Below are 27,849 nucleotides of genomic sequence, written 5' to 3'. Positions count from 1 at the left end.
AGATTCTCTTGAGGCCAAGAGTTTGAGACCAGCTTGGGCAACATATTGAGACCCTGTCTCTACAAAAAAACAAAACAATTACCCAGGGGTGGTGGTGTGTACCTAGAGGCCCAGCTACTCGGGAGGCTGAGGCAGGAAGATCACTTGAGCCCAGGGGTTCAAGGCTGCAGTGAGCTATTTTCGTACCACTGCACTCCAGCCTGGGCCACAGAGTGAGACCCTATCTCTGAAAAATAAAAATAAATAACAATAAAAAAATTATAAAAATGGGAGAAAGTCAAGTCCTTGCATGTATTTTAGCTTCCTTATTTTTGATGCTTTGTTTCACTATGTGTGTGTGTGTGTTTTTTTTTTCCCTACCAAGTGGAAGAAGACACAGAAGAAAGTTCAAGATCAGGAAGAGAGTCTGTGTCTACAGCCAGTGATCTCCCTTCCCAATCTCTGGAGAGACAAATGAACGGAAACCAAGAGAAAGTTGACAAGACAGATAGGAAAAAGGATAAAACTGGAAAAGAAAAGAAGAAAGATAGAGATAAAGAAAAGGATAAAATGAAAGCCAAGAAGGGAATGCTGAAGGGCCTGGGAGACATGTTCAGGTAAGTCTTTACCCACTCAAACCAGAGCCTCCTGGACATACATGAGTGTGAGGTGAACAAACAGTTACTAAAACAAGGTGGGGTGGCTCACACCTGCAATTCCAGCTACTGAGGAGGCTGAAGCGGGAGGATCACTTTAGCCTAGGAGTTTGAATCCAGCTTGGACAACATAACGAAATCCTGTCTCTAAATAAAAGAAAGAAATTTTTTTTTTAATTAATTAGCTACTTATACTGTATTTTTACTTTCTTAAAAATTTCACTTTACATATTTCAGACCATTTTAGCAGCCTTAAACATAATATCTTGACAACCATGTAAATGACTGTTGAGAGGAAGGAGGGACTTGTCTATGTCTTAGTTATGCTTGAGAGTAAAAGCCCCATTGAGACAAAGGGCTATTAAAGCAGTGTTTGTTCTTTTTTGTGTGTGGAACAATGGTTCATTATTTAAATTTAGTATAGAGCTCAAGTTAGTGATAGCATTTAAAGGTTCATTAATAACAAGTCTAATAAAAAATATTACAAATAGAGCTTCAATTAAGCTGTGTTGATTAATTTAATACTTATTACTTCAGTCTGTAAAGATTTCATTACGTGTAGTCTCTGGCTGTTTCTTGACAGTTGTTTTTGTGTCCCTAAATTATGCTCTAGGATTACTTAGCATATCATTTTTTGCAAATCATTGCCATATAATAAAAGTGACAAGTTATTCAGAAGTTGCACCGAAACTCTCCCATAAATGTTCATGCAAGGTGATTTATAATATTCAGGCATTTAAATATAAAGTTGGCTTGATTGTTCCATAAATTAAACCCTTAAACATATCAAGATGATGGTTGAAAATTGAAAACATACAGCACAGCCACTTGACGTCTCAAAAAGTAGTTCACCCGCATTATGAATCCCTTCCTTTTTACTTTTTTTAATTGCAAAATGCGAACAAGAGTTTTCATTTTCATGGAATTTCTTGATTTATGATCCCAAGGTTGACCTCAATAACTCTGGGAGTTACAGATAAGTCAGGCCTGGAGAGTGGGCATCATGGCCCCGCCCGAGGGGAACCCAACAGATGTGCTCTGTAGACATCTGAGGAAGTTAAGTGGTGAAGGAGAGCACCTGTATACTTACAGTCACACAGACCCTGGCCTATTTGTAGTAGTTTCTTTAATTTAAAGACAATTGGAATTCTGTCCTCCAGGGCTTCAGAACATTGGGATTTTCATAGCTTTTCGTTAGAGTTTTTCTGGTTCATGTACTACTCCTTCTGAATGCATTTTCCGTCCGGTCATCTTTCTTCATTATATTCCATGTCCAGGAAGTTTCCAGGATGAAATTGCTTTAACTGCCACTTTATTTCAGTTTCTGTGTTAGCCAGAGGGCTTTTCATTCCATGTCTGTTAACTGACAGCCTGTAAGCTGGCACCTACATAATGCACAGAAATAAGGCTGCTGCCCATCAATTAAAATGTAAGGAATTTGTACTACTGTCTTTAAATTAGAGAATAAGAGTTGTTAGGAGCCTCTCCTGAGACTCCAGCGCTCTTGTTTCTAGGGGCTCTTCTGATGTTTTACTGAACGCTAATGGCTTGTTAGTTTTCATTCATGTGCCAACATTTCTCTGATAGATACAGTACTCTGTTCTTGTCATGCAATTAAAAACGAACCAACTTCCAGTATCTTGGAGCTACATTAATTATAAATGATCCTTTTCTGTCACTTGAAACTGTAGAATTCAGGAGGGGTCTATGGTAGAATTTTCCATTTAGGACCAGAAAAGTGGAGAGTGTTGGGGAAAAGTTTCCAAGGGACCCTGAAGAAAACATAGTACAACTCTCTTTCTGCTAAAAGTCCTGTCAAGCCCTATGTGGTGTTTTCACTAGATCTAAATCTACAGAGTGTATATATAACCTGTTAGGAAAACCAGTTTTGTCATAAAGAAGCTGACCTTGCATAGCCTTGAAAATTAGCTTCTATGTTCAGGTGAAGGGGCTGAAGGTTTTTTTTTTCTTTCTAAAAACCAGTCTAATGTTTTCCCAGTGTATAAGAATGGCTGGTAAGAAAATCATGGACAGCCACACTTTCCTGTCTGTGTGGAATCAGTGGTCTATTGGAGTCAGGCTATGTTGGCTCGGGAGAGCTCACCAATTTTTAGCAGTTTTGCAAACTGGTTGTTAAACTCAGCCATTGTTAAACGTTAAGTAAATGATCTAAAAATTAAAGGTAATTAATCTTCAAAATTTATCACTTTCTAATTATTTTTACTACATTGATATGATCTTTGCTTTTGAGATTATTTACACCTGGTACATGGGCCTGCTGCTAATACTATATACTGCTGGCTGCTACACAGCTCTCCCCGGCTCCGTGTTCAGTGATCAGGAATGGTGGGAGTATTTACTCCAAGGAAGTCTATGAATTTCATAAGCAGAACTTTTGTCCCAGGAGAAAACATGCCACCACATGAAGAATGTAATTGTATTCTTGAGCAGAGTTGAGACATCTTGTATAGAATCCTTGGATTTGGCTGGATTCTATCTGATTACGAACCACTGCTTCAGCCCTTTGGGAAAGGGTCAAAGCTCACCAAATAACTGCTCCTTGAAAATGAGTTGACAGCTGGGCTCAGTGGCTCAGCCTGTAATCCCAGCACTTTGGGAGGCCAAAGTGAGAGGATTGCCTGAGTCCACAGGTTCAAGACCCACCCAGGAAACTTGTCGAGATCTTGTCTCTACGATAAATCAAAAATTAGCCGGGCGTGGTAGCGTGCGCCTATAGTTCCGGCTACTTGGAAGACTGAGGCAGAAGGCTTGCCAGTGCCCAGCAGGTTAGGCTGTGGTGGCTAGGAGTGTGCCACTGCACTCCAGTCTGGGCGACAGAGTGAGACTCCAACTCAAAAAAAAAAAGGAAAATGAGTTGACAATAATCTAGTAAACATAAAATAAGCTTATTGTTTTATTGAATGTTTGCTCTTGATCCTTCCTTCATACCATTATTAAACGCCATTAGTGTTTGAGAAAAGTCTTTAAAGCATTGTTAGAATTTTCAAAACTTTCTTCCATACCTACTGGATCTGATTATTTGAGACGCATATACCCTCAGGTTGATTCTTGTATGTTTTCTTTCTTTCTTTCTTTTTTTAAAACAACATAGGAGGCTATAGTATGATTTTTTATTTAGTCTCTTCCTTTCTCTTTGTTCTTTTAAGGAGATTAGGGTATGATTTCCTTAGCAGTGTTGCTTTTAAATAGCTTAATCAAAATGTGTGTATGCATACACATGTTTCACTCGTTTGTAAGAAGGCTCAAGTATGTCGACTAGTGCAGGCTTGAGGTACAAAGCAGGGATGTCTTTGTGTGTCATGCACCTGTGTCTGTGCTGTGGTTCAGAAAACAAAGACTGAAAGTCAGGGACAGTAGATATCAGGGTCTCTAGCTGTCTAGGTAAATGCAGCATAGGACCTGCATAAGAATATGAGCTTTTTCTCTTTAGTCTGCTTGAGGAAGTAATGTGTTTTCTTTTAAAAACAGGCTCACAGCCCCCCACCCCCCGCCATCCTGTTATCCACCTCCCACACATCCGTTCCCCTGCCTCCCCACCCCCGTCCTCCGCCAACCCCCCCTCACCAACCCCATTCATACACCATTTCTACCTCAGCAGGTTGTCTATGATTTTTGGTTAAATATAAGGGTCAAAGAGATGGACCCTACTTTTAAAACCACCAGAGGGAATGATGATACCTTGAATAGGTATTTTTAGTCATTGGCATATACAGATTTTCTACTTCACACATTGAATGGTAGTCACAAAAATGATTTAATTATTGATAAAGAGCTCTAGGAAAGAATGTTGTGAGTCGTATGAATCACTCTTCTGTTTATAAATTATGGAGAATATGAAGTACAAAATCTGTCTTACTGCAAGTTTTAAATCACAAATTTAAACCTATAAGGAATCAAATAACAAATGCAAAGTGTTTCGTACTTGTATTAATTTCTCCTTGTTCATACTACATCTTCTTTTGCACATAAGGAGCTCCTGTTGCCTTAATTAAAATGGCTTTGTATCTAAGAAACCTGAATGTGCTTACAAAACAGGGAAACATGACTTGGGAATGCAGTCATTCTGTGTGCAGAGCAAAGGGCTGGAAACATTGAGTCTTAGTATATGTTTGATTCTCAGACACTTGACTATTCAAATTTAATGCCATAAGATATTTCTGAGAATTCTGCAATTATATGATATTGTCACTAAAGAGGGAACAGAGTATGTACTTTAGAAGGAGGGAGATCTGTTGTTTAATGTTTTAAATGTTTGTTTCTAACGGAAAGCAATGGAATTCTTAAGCAACATGTTTTTGCCTTCGTTTCCATCTCCAAATTGAAATAACCAGCCCAATAATAAAATTCTGTCATCCCACATATTAAAAATTGAAAATTATGTGTTCCTTTTTTTTTCCAGTCCTGGAGTAGGTGCATTTTGGTATGGCTTTGCTACAAAATTGGAACTGTTATTGTTTGAACATCTTACAATTGTATGTACCCTTAGCTGATGGTTCTTAGAAGTGACCTTATGTACTTGTCTCCGATGTATTTCTAGCTGTTGTCCACATGTGATAATTGAGAACCTATTGCTGTGGAGAGCTAGAGCAAAAGGAATGTTGCAGTATAAGCATTAAAACGGAATCCTCCACTTGGCTTTAAAATGATTACCTGGGTCCCAGAAACATTGTTTTATTCAGATCTGTAAGAGGAGATAGATAATTTGGTTTGAAACCTTGTTTGGTTGAAATCAGATACACTGCTCTCTTTTCCTTTTTGGAATATAATAGTCTTCAGAATACATTGAGCAAGACCAGACTGTAAAACTTAATGTTGTAGTTGGAATGATGTGTCTTAAGCTCTTGAGAGAATAACAAACACAAGTTATTGCTGCTTCCCTTCCCTGCATCTACTAACTGTGTGTCTGTCCCGTGTCTCTCATTTAGCCTTGCCAAACTGAAGCCTGAGAAGAGATGAACAGCAAACCAGACTCAAAAGTGTCTTGAGCAGCACATATTGCACAGTTGTTTTTTTTTAAACAAACAATAAATTTACTTTTGATGAATTCTTAGTGGTTGTTGACGAATTTTGTTTACGACATCAGCAGTTTTGATGGTTTATTTATTTCCATGTTAATCAATTTGGAACTTTTCAATCTTGATTTCAAACTTGGGGGTTTTAATTACTGCTTGAAAAGGCAGAGACGTGTTTTTTACTATCATTTTTTATTAGCCCCATTTTCATAGCAGAAAACCATAGTCCTCGCTGCTGGCGTATTCAGAAATCATCAGCACATACCAATTGGATGTAAAAATCAGGATTTCAAGATTTTGTCGAGTGCTACCACCAATTTGTCTTTGTTATGTACCACAGTGGCTTGGGGGACATGGGCATGGTGTCACAGGTGACAGAGTGGAGGTAATGAAGTATGTGGGTTGGAATAGTCACTCATCATGTATGAGATGTCATGGGATGGATTGATAACCAGATGGGCCAGTTCGAAAGGGCATTTTGGCCAGGGTTCGTCCCTTTGTGGGTTACAGAGTTTAGACAAAAAAGGGGTGTGTGTGTGGATTTAGGAAAACAAATTTCTATATGCAGGGATGGCTGAACCACCAAGTTCTTCCACTGTGAAAAAGTAGAGTTACTTTGACACTTAGCAATCCCGAGGTTTGCTGAGACCACATGTTGTGAGAGCACATTCTCTTTTACAAATATTTCTGCAATAGTCTACCTGGCCAAGCATTCTCAACAGAGATCCCAGTGCTGGTGCAGATGGACCGCAGAAGGAAGCCTTCTGCCTTGTACGAAGGCTTAATTCACAATTCCTTCATTATTCATGGCCCTCAGGACTTCAGACAAAGGCTGTGTTTAGTTAGTTCTGTTTTCTGAAAATGTTAGAATTGCATCCTGATGAAAAATAAATGTGAAGATGAAGAAGAAAACCACGTGGTCAAGGGTATCGTGGAATTGGATTGGGTGCCCATGGGCAGGAATTAGCTCTGCTTGCGGGCAGTTTGCAGTCCACTGTCACCTCACCCCCACGTGAAAACCCACACCTTTGTTCTAGGAAGGAGGTACACAGAACTGTGTTTATTTGCTCATGTCGGAAGTATCAGGGCTTGGGTTGGAGTGTTTTGCAACTCAGGCCTAATTGCTGTGGGATTTAATGTAACCAGTTTCACAGTGGTAAAATGAAGTAGCATTCTATACAATCTGCTGCTGATTTAAGGAAGACAGTTAAAAAAGCACATAGAACACCACGCCCTCTCTCAATGAAATACAGGAACAATACTTGGTAATAAAGAGAAAGAACTTGAAACGGGAGATTTAACATAATTTTGTTTGTTTCTTGTTTGTCATCTTGACAGAGAACAGCTCTACTTTATAATTATACATCCTGGGAGGTTTCCTTCAAGTACATTCCGAATTTGTAAATCCCAAGGACTTAATGTATATTTCTTTTAATTTGGATTGAAACAGAGATTCTCATTTTGGACACAGGAAAATAAGTGTCAGACTGACCTGTTAGCAAAGGCAAATTCTAGGGTAGCTGATATCATATTCTTCGAGTATTCTTCTTTTCCTTGTTAGTCGTTTTAAATAGTGAACCTCTGACATCCACGGCGTCCACGCTGACTGCAAAGGCAGCCAGAGGAGGCACGAAGCATGACGGCTGGGCCTCTCTAAGACCTTTCCTGATGGTCTTTAACGTTTCTTTTCCATAGACCTGTGGCATGAATATAGAATGTGAGTGTCAAGGATGACACCTACTTTACAGTCTCTGTAAAGCAAACCTTTTCGTAAAGGAAATTTTTGACAGTTCTGAGATGCTAAGTCAATTCCAATTCCAGACTGTGTAGAAAATGGAATCTTTTTTTCTGCAGTTGATGTGAAAATTGAAGGCTAGTGACTATTCACTTTCTAATAGCATAGGGTAAATTAATACTATCACACCATTGAAAAATGTACTCGAAGACAGGCTTGGCTAATGACATTCACCACGACATATATTGGAAACAGTCATTCCAAATGGTTTTGTTACCATTAGAGGCTCTGTAGCGTTTATATTAAATGTAAGTGCATGTCATTCTTAAGTGTGTTTTTATCAAGCCACAAATTAGTACATAAAGGTAATTATTGTGTCCTTATAGTCTTTCACTGGGGAATTCCCATTCTCTTTTGACCTCTTACAGAATTGAGTGTTGGGTGATTTTCCTCTAACCAGTGTTTAATAATAACAAAGACTAAAACAGATTAAATTTCAGATCATAGTGAAATAACCATGTCTCTTGCTAACCTTTTCACTTGTATTTTGCGGGGCGGGGTGTTGGTTGAGCACCCTCATGCCCTAAGCCAAGCCCAAGACCTCAGAAGCCATTTCATTCTTCTCTTGCCTTTTCTAGGACATCCCTCCAGCAATTCTTTCTTCTCTCTTCTGTATCACCCACAATTGTTTTTTGCTGTTGGATCATTCACATTGTCCTATACTGTGTGGTTGCTTCCACCATCTTGGTGAATAATCTCTCTCAGTCCCACCTACCCTCCCAACAATTATCTCATTTTTTTTCTCATACTTGTCATGACAAACCCTTTGGTAGATTTGTATTTGCTGTCTCCATTATCCCATTCTCTCTTGAATGCCTTTCAAGGAACCCTTCATCCCCTTTCACATCAAAAAGCCCGTTCTTGTTCAGGTCTCCAATGGCCTCTTCAATTGGAGATTCCAAGTCTGTTCTCATTCTTCATCTTGGTCTTCCAGAGTACCTGGCATGTTGACCACTGCTGTTTTTTGAGGTCACTTTTGCCAGGTTCCCCTCCCGTTCTCTGTGCTCCAGGTATTGGAGTGTCCCAGGACTCAGTCCTCCATCCTCTAATATTTTTCGCTTTTCAGTAACACAGAATTTTGATACTCAGGAAACAGAGCCCCTGGGCTCTAAATATAGTCTATAGGCAGGTGGCTCCAAAATCTACTTTTCCTGCTTGGGCATCTCTAAGTTCTTGATTTGTATTTCTAACCATCTTCTTGATATGCCCACCTGAAGGTCGACCAGACAGCTGAAATGTTACATGCTCATAACTTAGTTCTGAATCTTCTCCCCAGAACTACTCTTATGAGTCTCCTGTTCTCAAGTATTGGCAATTCTGTTTTTTGGGTTTTTTTCAGTTGGTTAGGTCCAAGATCTGGGAGTAGTCTTGGGCTCCTATTTTCCCCTTATACCCTTCATTCATTAATCTAGGTTATATAAATGTACAAAGGCAAAATTCCATTTTCTCTGTTTTCATCGCACATCTGCAGCCCTAGTATTTTCAGCCCCTGCACCGCTGCCACTGTGGCCCATGGCCCATGGTCCAAGCCTCAACCTTTCTCTTTCTGATTTTGACAGTGCTTGTGCATTGCACATCCAGTCTCTACTCTTTCTTCCCTATAGTAGTTCTTACCACTGAAGTCAGAAAAATCACATTTCCTACCTCTGTTCAACCACCTCACAGCCTTCCAAGTTACTCAAAGAAAAAGCCAAAAACCTTAGAGTCACTCATTGAGCCCTATGGGACTTGTCCCTACCCCAACCTCTTTGACCTTAATTCAGCCCCATCCTCATCCTTTGACTTTATTCTAGCAACACTGACCTCTTTCCTGACCCTGCCATGTTCCCTAGAGCCTTTGTCCTTGCTCATTCCTCTGCCCAGAATATTCTTTTCTCAGAATCCATAGGTTCACTCTTGCATTCCTTTAACATCTTTATTCAAGTGTCAGCTTTTTAGGGGTTTCTATCCAAAATTGCAAATGCTGCCTCCTCTCACCGTGGTACTTCCTATTCCACTTTTTGGCATTATTTTTTTCCGTTTACACTTACTAACACCTAAAATATCATACACTCCAGTTATTTGGCTTCATTATGGGCAGAAATGTTAGCTCTTTTTTAAAAAATGCTGTATTCCTGATAAACTGCGTAGGGGGTAATCATGTGCCCAGTCAGTAAGTGTGGCAGATGCAGGTTGCCTAAGCCCCTTCAGTGGCCAGTCTCTGCCTCTATGCCCAAGGCCTCTCCAAAGCCTTGTAAGGCAGGTCTATCTGGGCCTGCTGGAAGTGCCCAGGAATGGCAACATGTTGGAGTAACCCTCAACTAATGGCCCCTGAATGCTGGTGTAAATGTACCCTTGTCCTTCTGGCCTTTGGGTTTATAAGGCGGAGGCACAAAGTCTGTACTCTTGGCCCTGCAAGGGTGGTCCTCAGACCAGGAACATGGCAGGACTTGGGAGCCTGTCTGAAATGCAGAGTCCCAGCCCACCCCACCCCCCTCAGTTCTGTAGTTTAACAGCCCTGGAGACCCATGTGCTCATTGACAGTGGAGAGGTAGCACCCCCTACCCCATTCTGGAGTTTGCCTGTGGGATTCAGCTCCCCTTGGCCACAGTGTGACAGGATTGACTATACACCTTTGTGGCTGCCTTTCTTCCCTGCTATCACGTCTCCACTTCCCTCCCAGGCATTTCTTCCATTAAACCACTGCCCTGAGTCCTTGTCTCTGACTCTGCTTCTGATGAAATCCAGCTAAGACAATATGGGTTTATTGAACACATGAATAAATAAATAAACCTTCTGGAGTTAGTGGTAAGTAGTGCACATAAGAAACTTCTGTTGGGAGTAATTTTGCCTTTTATAATACGTTTTCATACCAGGGCAGTGCTGATGTCCCCATCTTTGGAAGGTGGCGCCACTGCTATAGTCTCTGTCCTCAGTGTGTACACACCTGTGACTGAGGAACCATTTCCCTAAGAGCAGCCTTTTCATACTCCATATCTATATAATATTCTCAAATCTATTGTTGAAGTTTATTTTCTCTGCTATGAGTCAACAATGACTCAGGTATTCTCTATCACATCAGACTTGCAACAGAAATGTGGTAGGATTACCAGGTTAAATCCTTTATGTTGGGCAATTTCTAACTTTCAGGATGTGGGTTCTATAGTTGTAAAGTTGTATACTCCTGAGAGTAAGGAGTTGATGTTAGAATTGTTCTGTTCATGTCTTCCTAAGCCTCAAAACATCGGGGTACAGGAGGTAATGTAAGATTCTGCCCCTGAAGAAGTCACAACCTTGGTAGTTTACTCTTCACAAGCTTTGTGGGCAGCAGCTGCAGAGAGAGTGAGTTGGTGAAAGGCCTCCTCACTCCTGAAGGCCACAGCCCAGAGCAGATTAGACAACCTCTGCCTCACCAAGAGGGGGCCCACTGGAGCCTTCTCTCTCTCCTTACTACCTATATCCACATGCTCTCCTGAGATACCTGGAACCCACTCCTGGGGCCTGGAATCTTCCTGACTGTATACTCAAATGAGGAACGATTTGACGAGGCAATGACAACCTTGCCTCCTTAGTTTCATCATCCATAATGTATATAATATTTATATTATGACTTCTATTTCTTTTGTAATGAAAATATCGTCTCTTTGGTTATTTAACAATTTTAGTCTTTAAAAAAAAGGCAGGAAGGAACAACTTTGCATTCTCTGTTTACAGAAAGAAACAGAGATTTTGAACTGTCAGAAACCAGCAACAAAATATCCCTACTTGCTCTATCAAGATTACTTCATTTCCGTTCTTTGGTCAATTTAGAAGGTTGTTCATGATCATTTATTAGCCCATGTTTCTGATTTTGTTAGGTGATGTGCTGGTCGTTATGTCTTTAAAAATTTTTTTTAATTATTTTAAAAATATGGGGTATAAATGAGGGTTATGATTTCTTTAAGGAGAAAAAAACCTTTCTCACATAGCTGAGTCCCAGCAATGCTATGGCTAGCAATATTCACTGCATGTTGGTGCTAGTGGATACTGCTAAAAATGTTATTTTCAGTAACCTATTTAATACTCATAACTTTATAAGGTGCTCATTTTAGTCCATTTTGTGGATAAGAAAACTAAGACATAAAAGTTCAAAGAGGTGGGTTTGAATACTGGCCAGCCTTGAATTCCATGCTTCTAACCACTCTGTTCTATACCAGCTAAACCTTCATAACCCCTTCAGGTGGCTTATGCTACCCCCAAAAACTGATTGCATGAAATCAAGATTGCATGAAATCCATCACGTGATGTGGCATTGCTATTGTATGTGCTATGAAAAAGCATTCCTATTGCTGACTTGGAAATGTGGAAGTTAGTCTCCTTTGAACTTGACTTTTACATTTTGTTCCTACTTGATGTCTATAGCTTTCTCTGTCTATCATCCTTTCTATCCTACCAAATAATTCTTAAGGATTTTGTTACTAACTAAAAACTTGCCAGTTAAATCAAGCCTATGTGTACTCCATGTGACAGCTATGTTTCCTGTTCCAGGACACCAATGGGGGTGATTTTTTTTTGAGTTGTAGTCTCACTCCATCGACCAGGCTGAAGTGCAGTTGCACACTCACGGCCATCCCAGCGTTGACCTGCTGGTCTCAGGTGATCCTTCTGCCTCAGCCTTCCAAGTAGCTGGAACTACAGGCGCATGCTACCACACCCAATTAATTTTTTGATTTATTGTAGAAATGAGGTTTCACCAAGGTGCCCAGACTGTTCTGGAATCTGTGGATTCAGGCAGTCCTCTCACTTCAGCCTCCCAAAGGGGGGTGATTTTTAAATGCTGACTTTACTCTGGCTGTATTTCAAGATGGCCTTGTAGTCCTATAAACACTCTGCCTCCTTTCCTGTTTTTATTCTCATCTTCCTCTTTCCCTATTACATACCTTCTTGCTTCTCAGCTCTTATTCAACCATTATTCTCTTTTATTTCCCCTATTAAAGTAATTGGGAGGTCATCCTTCTTTTCCTTGGAATGTGCTAGTAATTTCTCATCTTTTATGCATTGCTCTGATATTTCCTATGTCTTTCTCTCCACCTCAAGTCTTGCCCTGTCAGTGCCACCCAGATTACAAAATGGCCCAATCCTTGCTGTTCCATAGGGACCATGGCTCACCCTTAGTGCTTTGCTCCTTGGGAGGCTATTTGAGCTGAGACTTGCCTGCCTCACATCTGTCTGGGATCCTTAAACCTGGCCTTTGTCAATTGCTATTAGCTGTTGATTGTAGAGAAGAAGTTTTCTTCTAATTCCTGCTTTTATAACTGATTTTAGTCATTAGGAAATCATCTAAAGTTTAACTTTTGAATTCCTACGATTTCAGATTTTTTTATTTTAAAAAATGTTATATCACTTTAGCATATAGTGCTAAAAACATTTTTTAATTGAGAAAATGACATCTCTTTAGTTTGTTTAGTTTGTCTAACAACTTGTTTCTGGAACAGTTTTAGAATATACGCTTTGGACCAACTGTATAGGTGCTCTAACAGGATGAAAACTTTCCTTTGATATTCTTTCTAGGGTATAGCAACTGCCAGTCACCTGGTATTTCTTAGCGCTCAGTGCATGCAAAGCACTGATGATCACTTGTGCAGAATACTTGGCTGCCGCCTGAGTTGTCCTGGCTCTACCAGGGGAAAGGCAATTGCCCTAAAACAAACTTGGTTTGATGAGTCTCAACTTTCAGGTAAGTACATTTGCAAAGGAGCAGTAACCATCCTGATGGGTAATCTTATTTCAGCACTTAATGATGAGTATCCCATTAAAGATTAATATTTACTACTCCTTTGCAAATTGGTGAGTATGAGCCGCAGATCTGGCTTAGAGGAGGGTTTCAGCTTGTGAAGTGATGCCTGATGCCTGCATTCCCTAGGCCGCCAGGTACCTGGTTAGAGGGGCTGGCCGTGGACTTCTGGCCCTGATTGCTTCTCCAGGGAATAGCACCTTTCTCTCACACATCCAGTTCTGGCTTCTGCCTCACCATGCCAGCTGTTGTGCGATGTGACTCTGAAACACACACAGTAGATAGATGCATACACATAAAATTTCACCTTCCTGGCACCCAAAAAACTCACTGGGGCAGTAAAATAAATTTGGACATTGTATTACTCACCTGGCAAAACTTGTTTCTGATGAGCATGAGGATTTTGTTTTTCAAGGCTGGTGCTGGAGTGGGTAATTATGCGTTAAACCCACTCACTTCATTCATTCACAAATACTTACTAGAGAGCCTGCCCCTAGGTGCTCTGTGAGGTGTCCGGGATTTAGGACTGGATGTAACTGAGAAATGACAGTCACTGAACACATGGGGCCTGGAATTAGTGGACCTCAGGAAAAGGGGGAAGGGAAATTGTTGTGGGAATTTACAGCAAGCAGGCCAGCTGAGACCAGGAGTCAAGTCTGCCTACCTCCAGAAAATTACATTAAACTGAGATCCAAATGGTGTTTGAGTTATCTCCCTGAAAGAGGTGTTAGCAAAATGAATGTTTTGCATCAATGGGATTCAAAGTTTTTGGATATCATCCATAATAAGAAATACATTCCCCCTCACAACCCAGTTTACACATACTTGCATGAATAGCCAATGTAAATGTTTCACAAAACAAGTGATGCTTGCCCTTCTCCCCGTGAAGCACTCGTGTATATTTTGCTGAGAGGTAGCATAGTGTGGTGTTGAAAAGCCTCAACTCTGCCTTGAACATCCTGGCTTCCCATCCTGGCTCTATGCTCCTAGTCTTTATTGAGGCCAGTTAATTAACCTGTTTGTGCTTTACTTTTTTCAGTGGTGAAGTATGGATAATAATGGTACCTACCTCACAGGGTTGTTTTGAAGCTAAAATGAATTACTATATACAAAACATTTTAGAACTTCTCCTGGTACAAAGTAAGTACTGAATAGATATGAGCTGCTGTTGTTGGTACTATATTATTCTATAATTCATTTGTTTTTTAATGCTAGGTAAGTCCCACCAAATTAATTTTAGATCTTTAATAGGTTCCACATACAAATTGAAAAACACTGTTTAGATGGTGGAAATCCTCTAGGTTTGCAAGGGTGGAAGATGGAAACTGGAGGCATTGGAGAGATAGGGGGCCTCTCCTAAATGACTCTCGACGAAGCTCGGCCCTTCCCCTAAGGACAGTGTGTAGCCATTCAAGAGAATGACTTGATAGAATTTGCAATGTTTAGAGAACTAAAAGATCCTCTAATTACAGTGTATAGAATGAACTAGAGGGCAGGACCAGGGTGATGCTAGGAACTGTTAACTGTTACCAAAACCATGAGCAGAAATAGAGGTGGCCGGGTGACAGAGACATATAGATGTATTTCTCAGGTGGAATCTAGGGGACTTGATCATTTGATGAGATGTAATCAACAAGGGAGAGAGAACAGCAAGAAAGAATCCCCACGTTTGGGCCCAGTCAGCTGGGGGGATAATCACACCCTGTCTAGTAAGCGCTGGCAGAGGAGCCTATGTGGAGGACATGTGAGTTGAATCTGACCAGTCTGTGATACATCCGCATGGAGGTGACTGGTGAGTGCATGAGCATGGGTGCTGACACATAGGGATTTGAAAGTCATAGATGGCCGAGTGTGGTGGCTCCAGCCTGTAATCCCAGCACTTTGGGAGGCCTAGGTGAGAGGATTGCCTTAGCCCACGGTTTCAAGACCAGCCTGGGCAACTTGGCAAAACCTTGTTTCTATAATAAATGAAAAAATAAGCCAGGCGTGGTAGCACACACCTGTAGTCCCAACTTCTTGGGAGGCTGAGGCAGAAGGATCACCGGAGCCTAGCAGGTCAATGGTGGGGTGACTGAGTGTGCCACTGCACTCCAGCTTGGGCAATGGAGTGAGATTCTGACTTAAAAAAAAAAAGAGAAGTCATAGACATGTGAGATACACCGTGAAGTCCTGCAGTGTGAGTGGAGGGAACTATCTAGGAAGTGTGTGTGGGAAAAGAGGGACGGAAGTAGGTCAGACAGAGTCCTGAAGCCCCTTCATAGCTGAGGAGAGACCAGGGCATGGGCAGGAGGGAGAAAGGAGTTGTTGGTTACTGAGGAGAGGCTGCTGCAGAGAGGAGGAAAATGGGAAGAAGCATATGGTCATTAAAGCCATTAAAACGAGGGTGTGTTTTTATTAATTAAAATGATGCAGTCAACAGGGCTTCCATTGAGAGGTCAGAAAGTCCTCTTGGGCTTGGCTGCATGGGAATGATTAGTCAGTGGATATCACTGGGCCTATTTTGAGTGGTTTGCTAGGACACCTGTATAGATAGAATCTCTGGTACTAATAATGTCTGTTCCACGTTAAGGATATCACATATTCCTGTTTTAAGAAGCAAAGCTTTTTCCCTACGCAGGCACAGACACAAAGTCTGAACCAAATTTATCCATTGTTTGAGCAATGGAAGTGACATTTTAAGTGACATATTAATTCCAACTATAGGTTTTCGTGAAGCATTGTGGAGTTTAGGATATGAGGAATGAATTTTTAACTAATTTGCCAAAATATAAGTTGGAGGAAAATAAATGTAGTGCTTGATTTTACTGCCTGTGGAATCAGTCACTTCTTTCCTTCATGGGTGAGAGATTATCAATATCAGTTGCTGTCTCTGCTTTTCTTTTATGTTTTGGCAGTTGTGGTCCTGCTGGGCACCTGACCCTCCAGAACTAGCTGTGGATTGAGAATTCTGATGGCACTAGAGCTATTCTAAATTAGCTGTCTAGCTGGTTGCGGTGGCTCACACCTGTAATCCCAGAATTTTGGGAGGCCAAGGCAGGAGGATTGCTTGAGCCCAGAAGTTTGAGAACAGCCTGGGAAACATCGCAAGACCTCATTTCTACAAAAAATTAGCCGCACATGGTGGCACATGCTTGGAGTCTCAGCTACTTGGGAGGCTGAGGTGGAAGGATCGCTTCAGCCCAAGAGGTTGAGGCTGCCGTGAGCCATCATCATGCTACTGTACTCCAGCTTGGGTAACAGAGCAAGACCCCAACTCAAAAAATAATAATAATAAAACAAAATAATATCAACAAAAAATAAATCAGCTAGCTTTTTCCAATCTTCCCTCATGCTTACAGAACAAGAAAAGTACTTAGGGCAGATATATAGCTTTTTTCATCAAATTATCAGCTTGAAAATTACCTTTTTTTAAAAAAAACAAACAAACAACCTTTTTAAAAAAAAATTGTGACATTTAACCATTACAATACATAATCAGAAGACATTACTCTGTCCTTACATTTCCAAGCTATGTTTTCACAAGGCCTCTTTCCCATCATTCATGAATGCTTCTATTCCTGGGGCTTCAAAAAAAAATTGTCATAAACCATGATTTGCCGATAGCTTTATTTTTCGGGACAACAGTGTCCATCTTTCATATTCTGTCCAAGGGGATATAAAGTTCTCGGTATGTTCCAACTATTAATGCAAACTTTTTATTATTTTTACATGCATTTTTAATTTTATGAGTCATTCTGTGTATTGTGTACTTTACGGTCATTGCATTAAAAAAACATTTTCACTAGATTTGTTTCTGGAAGTGTATTTCCCAGGGAAGTATAGAATTATATGTATTTCCTGCTGTGACACAATTTTGATTTCTTTTGTAGTTTCAGCAATAAAATATTATAAACTAAGTATTATTTTTTAAAATGTAGCACACATAAGTAGTTAGCTGTTTAGTAATAGTTAGATTCTATTAGACTCTTCAAATGGATTACCACCAAGATTTTAGGTCTGCCTTCTCAATTTTTTTTTCGAGTTGGAGTCTCACTCTGTCACCCAGGCTGGAATGCAGTGGCATGCTGCTCACGGCCACCGCAGCCTGGACCTGCTGGGCTCAGGTGATCCTTCCACCTTAGCCTTCCAGGTAGCTGGAACCACAGGTATGCGCCTCCACGCCTGACGAATTTTTTGATTTACTGTAGAGACAAGGTCTCGCTATGCTGCTCAGACTAGTCTCGAATCCCTGAGCTCAGGCAATCCTCTCGCCTCCACCTCCCAAAGTGCTGGGATTACAGGCTTGAGCCATTGTGCTTCCTTCTCAATTTTAATGAACAAATAGAAAATACTTATATAATATTTTTTTTCTTTAGAACTCTGTTTTGGAAAAGTCTCACTTTCAAATTTGCTTTATCCATTCAAGTCTTAATATCTTTTATTCTTAAAGTTCTATGCTTTACTCTTTAGAGTAGACTTCTGCTTATTTCTCTGGCAAAGTTCCTTTGAACATTATTTTTCTTGTGAGATGGATGTCCTCTCAGTCACTATTGCAGAATTTTCCTCCTATTTCCATTTCATCTGGTCAGCAAAGGAAAAGGACCTCTTCTTTTAGGAGTGTCTTCCACCGTTGTCTTTACACGCAGCTGGTGGGCAGCCATCTAATTAGAGAGAAAGCAGTTATTACCAGCCACCATAATAGGAAGTGTGTGAAGCCATCTCTCCTCACCAACTGGAGTCCCCAAATAGCATCAAAGACAATGAGGAAAAAATGAAAATCATTTCTGACTCATAGTTTGTTGTTTTCCTCTTGTTTTCAATGCTGAAAGTCTTTGTCAGCTGCAATGGCCGCCTTGGCCTAAATAGATGGGGCTTCATTTTGGTGTTTATTTTCAGTTGACTCAATTTTTCTGCTCTTAGCCCCTTGGGAGGCTATTGGCACCACCCTGCCCTCTGTTGGCCACTATGGGTGTACGTCTTGAGAAGACTGATTGCTGGGAACTGTTAAGACAGAACCAGTGAGGTATTGATCTGAAGGTGAGAGCATTTCTAAAGATGTTGTGAAGAATATAGTTTCCTTTTCTCTCACTGAATATAGGGAGGCCGAATATAGGGAAGGAAATGCTCCTTCTTTCCTTCTTATTTCCATGACTAAGTCTGTGAGAACTTGCTTTGGTTGTAGCATAGAATAAGTACCTGTGGCTTAAACAAGCCAGGGTTTACTTTTTTCTCATTAAAAAAAAAAGTCTGGAGATCAGAAGTCCTCAGATCTTATGGTGGCTCCAGGGTGTTATCAGTGTCACCACCTCCTTTTTATTCAACCATCCTTAATGTATATTATTATCATTATTATTTAAATTGTGGTAAAATACATGTAACATTTATCATCTTAACTGTTTTTAAGTGTCAAGTTCAATGGCATTAAGAGCATTCACTTTGTTGTGCAACAATCACCACCATCCATCTCTAGAAGACTTTTGATCTTGCAAAACTGATACTCTGTGTGCGTTAAGCACTAATTTTTCGTTTGCCTCTTCACCCACCCCTGGAAACCAGTATTCTGTTTTCTGTCTCTATAACTTTGACTGCTCTAGCCACCTCATATAAGTGGACTCACACAGTATTTATCTTTTTGTCACTGGTTAATTTCACCTAGCATAATGTCCTTGAGGTTCATCCATGATGTAGCATGTGTCAGAATTTCCTTCCTTTTGAGAGGAATTAAAATATTCCATTGTGTGTATATACTTTATTTTGTTTATCTGTTCATCTGTTGATGAACAGGTAGCTATTGTGATAATGCTGCTATGAACATGCATGCCATAACGTCTGTTTCTGTCCTCAGTGTCACCTCATGGTTACAGCTCTAGCTATCTTGTTAGCATTTTACACAGGAAGGAGGAAAAAGGGGAAAAGGTAACTTTTATCTAAGTCCACTTCTTTCTAAGGATGTTTTCCAAAAGTGTCAGTGATCAATTTCTATGAACCAGAAATTTAGAATAACTAAGTAGTTAATATTTATTGAGTGCTTATATATGCCAATACACAATGATGAATAATTTATTTAATCCCCACAGTCAACCTGTGAGGCTGGTTGTATTTTACCCAAAAATAAATTGAGGCTCAAAGAGGTTAAATGAGTTGCCCGGCATTACCAGCTCACGTGGCTTTGTGCCATATAGCTAGTAAGAATTAAAGCTGGGATTTGAACCTGGGATTCTGACTCCAGAGGTCGTGCTCTTAACTATTGTCTTTTTCTTTTGCTCCTGTTTTCACAGGATGCTGGGAAATGTAGTTTTAGCTCAAGTTGTTATATTTCCTTTCCCAGCCAAATCGGGATTCTGCTTGTAAAGAGAGAGAGGAAACAGATATTGGGAAAGCAGTTCACAACACCTGCCGTGCAGTGCTGCCCCTGGGACCTGCCCCTCCGGCTCGCTGTTCGGAAACCAAGTGGTCTCAGGCCTCTGAAATCACAGCTGCTTCATAGTACCGGACCCCTGTCCACCATTTATTGTGCTGGCCAAGAGTAACTGCCACTACCCAGATTATTTTGGTTTAACCAAAAAAGACAGGGAGTAGACCACAAATGACGGAATACATTATAGCTACCCCTGAGATGGTTATGGTTTAGGTAACTAGAGTAGCTACTTAGAAACATAGGAGAAGATGAAGGTATAGATACTCGTGTTAGAAAAATAGTGTCTATTGTTGACTAAGTGGTAACTTCTGCTAGCAGTGTGCTATGTGTTTTAAAATATGCCATACATCAAATACCTTCTGTCTTTCTAGGTTTTGGTGCTAGCCTCTTTATTAGAGTTCTAATGCAGATTTTGGCATCTTTTTAATCTTCTGGTTTTGGTTTTTGTTTTTTAAGAGATAGGCATCTTACTCTGTTGCCCAGGCTTGTCTCAAACTCCTGGGCTCAAGCGATCCTCCTGCCTCAGCCTCCAAGTACCTGGGATTACAGGCACCATGGCTGGGGTTATGTGTGACCGTGCTTGGCTCTCTTCTGGTTTCTATGGATACATCCCCAAATGTATTCTTGTTTTAGTTTGCTATGTCTTGTCTTCTGGGACTCAGACGGTCATCTGTCTTCAACCCTACCCATCGTAGTAGAAAGAGACTGCTTTCTTTAGTCTTTAGGAAGTAGTCCTAGTATATAGAGTATTTGTGGGTGAAGATCTACCACTGTCTTTTGAATACTCTTATCCTTTGTAAATAATGAAAATAACCTAGTGAATGCAGTTGTCTTAAACCCTAGCCAAGTTCTCAACTCCAAGAGTTTTGTCTGACCCTGACTTGTAATTGAGTTATTGATCTCCGTATGTGTTACCTGAATGCTTTGGTATTTTTATCAGATTATTTTCAAGTCTATCCATTGTTGGCATGTGCTGATTGCTATTCTGTGTTGAGTAACACCACACCAGGCATTCTGGTGGGTCTTTAAGAGTTAAAGTTACATTTACTACTTTCAAGTTTTTGAAACTTGATGTAATTTTACCATCTAGTTGAAGATTCTTACATAGTGAACTTTTTAAACGTTTATTGTAAATATAGTTTTAGTGTAATAGAGTTTACTTCATGATCTCTTAGCGTGTAAATCAACATGAAGAGCCTAGTCATTCAAAGCTGTTGAGGTAAACCTCAAAGGGACAAGAGTGTACAGTAGGAGAGAGAATTTGGGATTTAAACTTTGAAGCCCCTCTGTGCGCAACCCCACCCCAACCCAGCACCTCTGGCATTTAAACACATCAGCCTTCATCTCCTGGTTTCCACCTTCACATTTACTTTTAAGAACTAAATGAAAGAAAGCCTATGGAAAACTTTTGAAATCTTCAGGTGTTGCTCACCTGTCTGTTCATTTTATTTGTTAAATTCTTTTCCCATGGGCTTTTCTGCCCTTAGCTTAATTATTTCTGAATTATGTCCTCCACAGAGATTGTGAATTTCTTTACTAAAAAAGATCTATAGGTTATTTCTACCCTTTGGGATTTGTGCATTTACCGTCCTTAGTGAGGTGAGGTTTGCTAATATGTCATGATTATACACACTAGTTTAGACCAGACAGCCTCTAACTGCAGCCAGCAAAAAGCAACATATTAATACCCTGTAAAAACAGGTCTGGTTGGGGAGACTTGAAAATGTAGACGGGTTTTCGTGGTGTTGCCTCGGGTTCCTCTTGTGCTTTCAATTGCCAGCAAGTCAGACTCGGGTCTGAGACCACACAGCAGGCAGTGCAGACGTGACAGATCTGAGAAGATGGAAATGAGTGGAGATGAGAGGAATTCCAGGCCAGTGCACAAATCAACAAGTTCTATATTTGGTCTCTTGTTGAACTGCTTGGTCGAATAAGGAAGAATGTGGTGGTTTGACATTTGTGAATTTCATGTTCCCTTTCACATGAGGGGCGTGCGGGTTGGAGATGAGGTAGTAAACACTTCTCTTCATTCTAACCTCCTGTCGCTGCATCCCTGAAACCACCCCAGGATTTCGGATTCTAGTTTCCAGTTGGGCTTTTAACCACAGCGAGTCATCAATAGCACCCCGTGTGCTTTATGTCCTAGTAGAAGGAAACTACAGTACATAAGAGTGAAGAATCTTTTCTGCAGAAGAGCCACTGACATTTTTTGGTGTCTCATCATTATTTTCTATATATGTTAAACTCTCCAGAACCCAGTTATGCTGCAAGGACACTGATTTTAACCAAATATGTGACCTTTGGCCCCTTATTCTTTAAAAGGGCAATGTGACACAGGTAGACTTCTCCATCTTGGCTTGAGAAACCTGCTCCCTCTGCAGGAATCTGCTTGTTCTTCCCTGTCCTAAGAATTAGATGTAGTCTCCAGTTCTTGGCAATTTGCCCACAGAGCCCTCTGTTGGGCCTTAAAGACCCGTCAGCTCCCTAATGTCAAACCTGAATATGCAAATTAGCTTAAAGGTAGAAGATGAAAATGTATACCTCTTAATTTACTCTGTAGAGAGCATTCTCTAAGAAATGTGAATCAACAGAAATTGTTTCTTATAATCGACAGAAAAAAGTGCTGACTGACGCCTTAACTTTACAGATAATGAGGTCTTTGGGGGAAGTTTTAATCTTTCAAAGTTTCCAGGGACTATATGCAAAAAAGTCTGGGATTTTCTCCCCCCCCCAAAAAAATTTAATGATCATATTATCTGTCTTTCTTTGTGACTTTTATCTACTCTATAAACATATAAGCGTAAGAAAGTATTTGAAGGTGTTTCAACTACTGTAACTTATGTATCGCTTTGTATCACTAGTGAAAGCGTGTAATTTGAATCACAATGTATATTTGATTGAGAATAGATGTTTATAACTCTAAAAAGGTACCCTTATGTTGTGTATGTGTTTGCATGACCTCATAAGCATTTACAACCTGGACACCAATTTGAGCATTAGATAGGCAAATCGTAATAGGAATTATTAGGATTATCTTTATTACTAAATACTCCCTATTCTTTGTCCTCATAGAAAAAGGGTGTGTAGTAAAATACCATTCTACCTTTTACTTTTCCTTCCTTCAAATGCCCTTTTAAATGGATGTGTTTTTGTGACTTAGGTCTCATTAGCATTTCTTATGGGGACTGCCTTCAGGGCAATACCACTTACTAAATTGTTCTGATGCTTTAGGAACAGGAAAACCATGGTAACCAGATGTAGGGTATGATTATTTGCCTCTGACCTGGCAAAGTGTTGGGTTTAACAAAAGAAGCTTAATAGAAATGTTCAAATTGACCCTTCTCATCACTTGGGCTGCTTAGAGCTCAATCAATCTCTCATTATTATCAGAGTTATTCGAGCAAAGGCAGCAGTGATCGTATTTTTCATAATCACTCCTTGAGCCAAATGTAATTTGCAATTTGTAGTATTGTATTATGAAACAATAATGCATTAAAATGAACAGAGCAGGAATTAGGAGTATAGTAGTAAAGAAAGGATCCAGAGAAGTAATTGTGTGAAAGGCACCCTCAGAATCATTTTACGTGGACATGGCTGATTTCAGTGCCAAATTAAGCATTTAGAAAAATCAGAATTCTGTATTTTTACTATGTTTAAGTATATATGTGTGTGTGATATATACAGGGGGGACTAAAACACAACAACAACAACAGCCTGGAATTATCTTTTGGAGGGTGGCTTCCTTGTAGTACAGATTTCCACCACTAGGTGAGTATTCTAGGAATCCATGGACATCAGTGAACCAGCTATTGTTGTTATGAGAGGCAGTGTTTGGCTTCAGTGAATTTTGGGGGGGAAGATTCTTTCAGCTCATTTCCCATTTCGTGATGGGTGATTTACAAGCACACCTGCCCATACTGCATTGAATGTTCAGCAGTTTTTGACCCAAAACAGCATGACCCCTGTGCCCCACCCTTTCTATTTTCTCCATCTCACCCTGAGCCGGTTTTTTTGTTTGTTTGGTTTTTTGTTGGTTTTTGGTTTCCCTGGATGAAAAAAAGTCCTCAGAGGGAAACATTTTCCTGATGTGAAAGAGATGAAACAAAAATTGACAGAAGCACTAAAAGGCATCCAAATTGCCAAGTTCAAAAACTGTTTTGAGCTGTGGTAAAAGCATCTTAATAGGTGTATTTCATCAAACGGAAAGTACTTTAAAGATGACTGGAGTTTAAGTATGTAGGGATAAATACACTTTTTTATAAGTAAATTCTGGTTTTTTGGGGTTTCCCCTCACGTATATTTTATGGTAAATTTTGTTAGAGAGAAAACAAAAATATAATTTGCATAGTACTTGCATTTGTGTATCTGAGGTTTTAGTTTTAGTATGCTTTGATTACCTCTGTGGGTATGATTTGAAAAAAATAAGGTATATCAAGCAAAGATATATCCTTTACAAAGAGGGATTTTATCTGCCACAAGAACTGTCTTGAGGTCTGTGTACTAACTGATGCCTCAAAGCATCACCATCATAATTAAGATATTCATCTATTCATCTTCTCTCATCTTAGTAGAATGTTTCTAAGTATAGATTATAAACATTATTTCTCTTATTTATGTTTTTGTTTTGTGTTTTGAAGGATTACTCTGTTTGTTTTCCTCCCCCTTAAGTATTTATGTGTGACTCCACAGTGGTTTGTTTTTTTTTTTCTTTGTATTTTTAGATCTTTGGAGATTACAGTGATTTTTATAAAGTTGAAATGAATTCTGTGCTTGATTCCCTTTCTCCTCCTCTATTTTCAATTTCTCAATTATTGTCTTAATATTTCCTTGTTCCATATCCTCCTGGGATGTCTGAAGTGTCAGGTTACTAGGCATATCAGTGCATCCTTGGTTAGCTGACACAGGTTATACTGGAGAAGAGTGCACTTATAAGAACATTTAATAGCAGTCCTGAAAAGGATATGTTATCCTTTAAGGGTACATTACACATAGAAGGGCTGTTTTAGCTTGGGTTAGTAGAAGCTGTTTTTTCTTTAAAAAAAAAAAAAAACCTTGTTTTTCTTGAATGCCAGGCAACACACAAATTTCGTTTATTAAATCTAATCAGACTAGCACTGATGAAAATTCTGTACAATCAAATAATGATTCTTAAATTGGTGAATTTCCTTTTAAAGAGAACCTCTGCTAAACTCCACTGACTTAAAACTGCATCCCATCTTACAAAAGCACTATCAAGTTGTCATGTACCCTATCCTAAGACTCCATTCTCATCATTGTTGATTACCAAGATGCTTTTTTTGCCTAAATAAGAGATTTCTACTCTTTGTAATCAGCCCCTCTTCTCTGATTCATTCAGCACTGCCACAATCTACTGCTGAGCAAATCAGTACGCCTTCATGGTAGCAATTTCTTAAAATGTCACTAAAATATGTAAGATCTTGCACAGGAAATGCATATTAGAAGTGACTTATCTTATTTTTATTTTTCTCATTTGATAGATAGTGACTGAGTTACCAAAAATATGACCAGAGACCAGGAGAAAGACCATTACAAAAGATAAATGCATGTAGTGAATTCCTTGTTTACCCTGGAAATGGGCAGTTTGACATGCTTCCATGGTTGGTTTACAGTATTTGCATATGCAAGTGTAGACAATTTTGATATTTGGAGTCACTCCATTGAGAAATGTTGACAGTGTCCTGCGAATGGGTGTGTGGCAGTTTTTATGATCCTTCCCAATCATTAGGAGCAGTTCTTGATCTTGCCTTTAGATTCCTGGCCTTCATGGACAAGATTAATTCAGAAACAGTGTGTCCCCTATACCTCATTTGTATCTCATTTGTTTAAACAAAGGTTGTTTAACTAGCTACTCAGTATGAAAACTTCTTAATGCTCATTGTGAGGTGTTGAGGTGTGGAAAGAAGTATCTTGGGCCTGAGTTATGGCTTTGCTAGTTTCTTGTTATATGAACTGACCAATCCTTGACTCCCCCTATGCTTCCTGAAGTCTCCCCTTAAGATGAGGATGGTAACACCTCATCTGCTGATTGTGGAAATCAGTGAGATAAAGTACATAGTAGGAATTCAACACATTCTAGTTGAATGTGATTAAGTAATCAAAAGAGCATTCTACAACATGTGCTCAATTGTATTACACAAAGGGGAATTTTTTTTTTTAATAATATCCAAGTTTCAGCCAATTGAGATATTTGAAACTAGCTTTAAGCTTACCTGAGCTCTAGTCTTAGTTTGCAGTGTGATTTTGTAATCACATTGTAACTCTTGAGCCTCAGTTTCCTTGTCTATCAAATAAAGAAATAGAGCTAGGAGGCTAATCTTTAACCTTCTTTGACTTTCCATAGCATGTGAACATGTATCTTCAGTACATACGGACAGGAGTACAACAGAACCATCTACAAAGATATATGACTAGCCAAAATCTAGAACAATTGCCTATTAGACCTTTAAGCAAAAATAAACTGGTAATTGTGTTAGAGAACAGGGTGCTGAGTTGAGGGAAGTTAACACTCACACCAAGAATGTGGGAAAAGCACCAAAATTAACTGAAGAAAAGGTTTTCTGAGAAATTTCAATCAAAAACCACTCAGGAAAAGTATGACTCAGAGAGCTATAAAGAAATGATGTTTAAAGCTCATGTTTGCTTTGCTTTAACAATGTGTTCCTGAACCACACAGAGAACGGGATTGACAGAGTATGGATTATGCTATTCTGTATAGGATCTTGAGCCTGGTTTGTTGGGCAGTTAGTATCAAGGATTTTTAGGGCAAATGACAGCATTACCACAATAAGCGGTAGTCAAAGACAGGTTATGCAATGGCTGTGTAAACACGAATATCCTCCAGAAACAAATGGAAAGTTTCAGAAAGAGAAAATGAATTCCTGAGAAAAAGAATAGAGTGTATCATGTGATAGTGCAAATTCGTAGAAATGACGGGCAAAATATAGGGCCGAGTATTGAATTAGGTGACTACCTTGACCACTCCAGTGCAGGAGTTGAGTATTGGCGGAGGAGGCCTAGCTTCTGGTAGCTGACATTGCATTCATATTTGATGCATTTTAAATTCTCTTCCCCAGCCAAGCAGTATCAATTAACCTGTACATTTCTTAGGGTAACTAGTCAGATCAGACAAGTATTGTCACAAAGTCCTCCTTAGACATGTAGACCTTGGTAATTAGTGAGAAATACCAGAGTTCTAGGTAACATTTCAGTGGGGTTTTTGTTGTTGTTTTGTTTTTTAAAGAAAATCTTATTTTGAAGATTGCCCCTTAAAGCTTACAAGATAATCGATCCTGGGTATTCTGTTTATTTATTTTAAAATATGGCAGCTGATTTTTAAGGCTTTTTCCTGTATTATGCTTCCAAATATGGTATTAGGAAAAACCCTTTCATTACAAAACTAATTATATTTTTACTTTATTTATAGCAGGATGCTACATGTTGTCATTCAGTATATTTTTTTTCTAAAGACCTCTAATTTTGATACCAGTGGAAATATTACAGTTTACGTGGTGAAATATTTCAGTGATATTTATACTGCATTATGTTATTTTAGTAATGACCAAAATAATGGTTTTAATAGCAAGGAAACTCTTAACAGCAGTTAATTTTAATGACAGTAATTTCTGTATAGAAACAATAGCATTTGTTGCCATTTTTGTTGTTATTTTGTTTGTTTGCTTTTTGCTTTCCACATTGGTGTCCAAATGCACGTTTGCCCATCGTTTTTGACTGTGATGATATATATGACTGATCTGCCAGACAACAGTGATCTCATCTGTAACGCATCATAGTAAAACCCATTTAGCAGATTGCTTTGAGATTACTTTGAATGAGTGAAAACACTGCTGCATCTCTTATGAAGAAAGCCGCATGCTTTAGAAATGTTACAATCAATTCTACTCTGAAAAAGACAGGGCTCATCCATTGCATCCTTCTGTGAAGGAGTCCTCAGTGGAGTGTTGGCATTTTTTCTGTGCATCTTCTCTCCCCACACAGCATCATCTCTAAAGCCATGTTTTGCTTCTCTATCAACTTTTTTTCCAAGCTCTCTGTTTTATTTTTAATTTTAATTTTTATTTTTGAGTTGGAGTCTTACTCCGTCGCCCAGACTGGAGTGCAGTGGCCGCTCCCGGCTACCGCAGCCTCAACCTGCTGGGCTCCAGCGATCCTTCCGCCTCAGCCGTCCAAGTAGCTGGAACTACAGGTGCGCACTACCA

General features: G+C 39.6%; 1 protein-coding gene across 11 annotated transcripts in view; it reads left to right on the top strand.

The window, feature by feature from the left end:
• PARD3 (par-3 family cell polarity regulator) overlaps window positions 1-27,849 on the top strand; it is a 675,053-nt gene that overhangs the window by 473,371 nt on the left and 173,833 nt on the right. For 8 of the 11 annotated variants that reach the window (XM_008065798.2, XM_008065800.2, XM_008065805.2 and 5 more), the window contains one exon: window positions 365-596. In XM_008065798.2, the coding sequence (XP_008063989.1) occupies window positions 365-596 (232 nt within the window). Of the gene's footprint in view, window positions 1-364; window positions 597-5,581; window positions 5,707-27,849 lie in introns of those variants that run through there. The other 3 variants (XM_008065809.2, XM_008065808.2, XM_008065807.1) reach the window with 2 other exon arrangements.

Source organism: Carlito syrichta, unplaced genomic scaffold, assembly GCF_000164805.1.
Source record: "Carlito syrichta isolate Samal-C Ts95f unplaced genomic scaffold, Tarsius_syrichta-2.0.1 Scaffold308805, whole genome shotgun sequence".
Classification (NCBI taxonomy): domain Eukaryota; kingdom Metazoa; phylum Chordata; class Mammalia; order Primates; family Tarsiidae; genus Carlito; species Carlito syrichta.
The sequence above is the reverse complement of the archived record's forward strand: the minus strand, read 5'-3'. Positions and strand labels throughout refer to the sequence as shown.